Source organism: Plasmodium reichenowi, chromosome 7 (assembly GCF_001601855.1).
Source record: "Plasmodium reichenowi strain SY57 chromosome 7, whole genome shotgun sequence".
NCBI classification, from domain to species: domain Eukaryota; phylum Apicomplexa; class Aconoidasida; order Haemosporida; family Plasmodiidae; genus Plasmodium; species Plasmodium reichenowi.
The window spans coordinates 1,054,590-1,056,072 of NC_033652.1; the positions used below are offsets into that span (position 1 = coordinate 1,054,590).

At 17.6% G+C, this 1,483-nt stretch overlaps 1 protein-coding gene across 1 annotated transcript in view; it reads right to left on the minus strand.

Moving 5' to 3' along the window:
- Nucleotides 1-1,483, minus strand: part of PRSY57_0726500 (hypothetical protein) — a gene marked incomplete at both ends in the record, with an annotated part of 3,180 nt that extends 1,697 nt beyond the window's left edge. Inside the window, one exon of the mRNA XM_012906918.2 lies at nucleotides 184-1,483. Coding sequence (XP_012762372.2) covers nucleotides 184-1,483 — 1,300 coding nt within the window. The remainder of the gene's footprint in view (nucleotides 1-183) is intronic.

Here is a 1,483-nt window from a genome sequence, read left to right on the forward strand (position 1 = left end):
AAAAAAAAAAAAAAATATTTTTTCATTAAAAAATTGAAATATATATTTTTAACTCTTTTTTAAAAAATATTTTTATAATTATTTATATATTTTTTTATTTTTTTTTTAAAGTTTATTTTTTTTTTTTTTTTTTTTTTTTTTTTTTTTTTTTTTTTTTTTTTTTTTTTTTTTTTTTTTTTCCACCTGAAAATATATGCTGAGAAAAAGTATAAAATGTTTTATTTACCCTTGATAAATGATACTGATTTAGGAAATTTTCATAATTATCATAATTCAACATATATGAAAAGATATTATTTTTAATAGAATTAAAATGATGAATTATAAGAGGTATCCATATATTATGTACTATTTGTATCCAGAATTTTCCATTATCTATATGTAAATTCATCATATTATTTATAAAATATTGATTTCTTATAATTTGTTCCATATCAGTTTTTAAATACATATCTGAAATGTGATTTTGATTTATATAAAAAAGATCCCCTTTATTCAAATAAGTTTTTTGAACAAACTTTCTAATTTTTCTTAATCCTTTTATATTTTCATAAGGATATACATAATGATATTTATTTAGAAATAATTTTAAATATGTATATTTATCAATTTTTTCATCAAAATCTGGAGATGTAATAATATTTAATATATTAACTATTTCATTTATATCAACTGAAGAATAATTATAATTTAAAGAATGTACAATTTTTTTACATTTCTGTTGAAGTATTTTTAAAGATCTTCTTTTTGCATTTTCTTTAACATCATATATATCATATTTTTTGCTTTCTCCGATATTTTTATAATTTAATTGATTTATAAAATATTCATTTGTATATGTATTAATATTTATATTATTATTTATATCTATGTCTTTGTAAAGATTTGTATTTACTATATGTTTTGTTGTGGGTCTAAATTTGTAAATGTCATGATTTTCTGCTTTATAATATTTTAAATTATTCTTTATTTCTTTACATATTTCTTGTATTTTTTTTAAATGTAAATTATCTTCGTCTAAATTCATTTTAGAAAGGTATAAAATATCGTTATAATTTTCATCTATACGAATATTAGGAGGGTATATATCTACGCCACGTGTTGTATTATCTAAAACATTAGAGTTGTTTTTATTTTTATCTTTTATATCATCGTTTGATTTTTCCAATGAGTTTACAGTAATATCATTTTTAATAAATTTAGTTTCTTTTTTGTTTATATTATCATGAACATTCCTTTCTTTGTCCATTACGTTAAAACGATTGTCCTTTTTTTCATATTCTTCACATGGTATATATTTATTAAAAATATCGTTTTTGTCAGAAACAAAATTCTCAATTAATTCGTTTAAACATTTTTTTTTTATATATTTACGATTGTTGTTGGAAATATTAAAACCTTTTAATAAATAAAATAAATGTTCCTCGTTATTATCTGCATTTTCATTAATATTGTCCACATCATTTTCTATAGAGTATAGCAT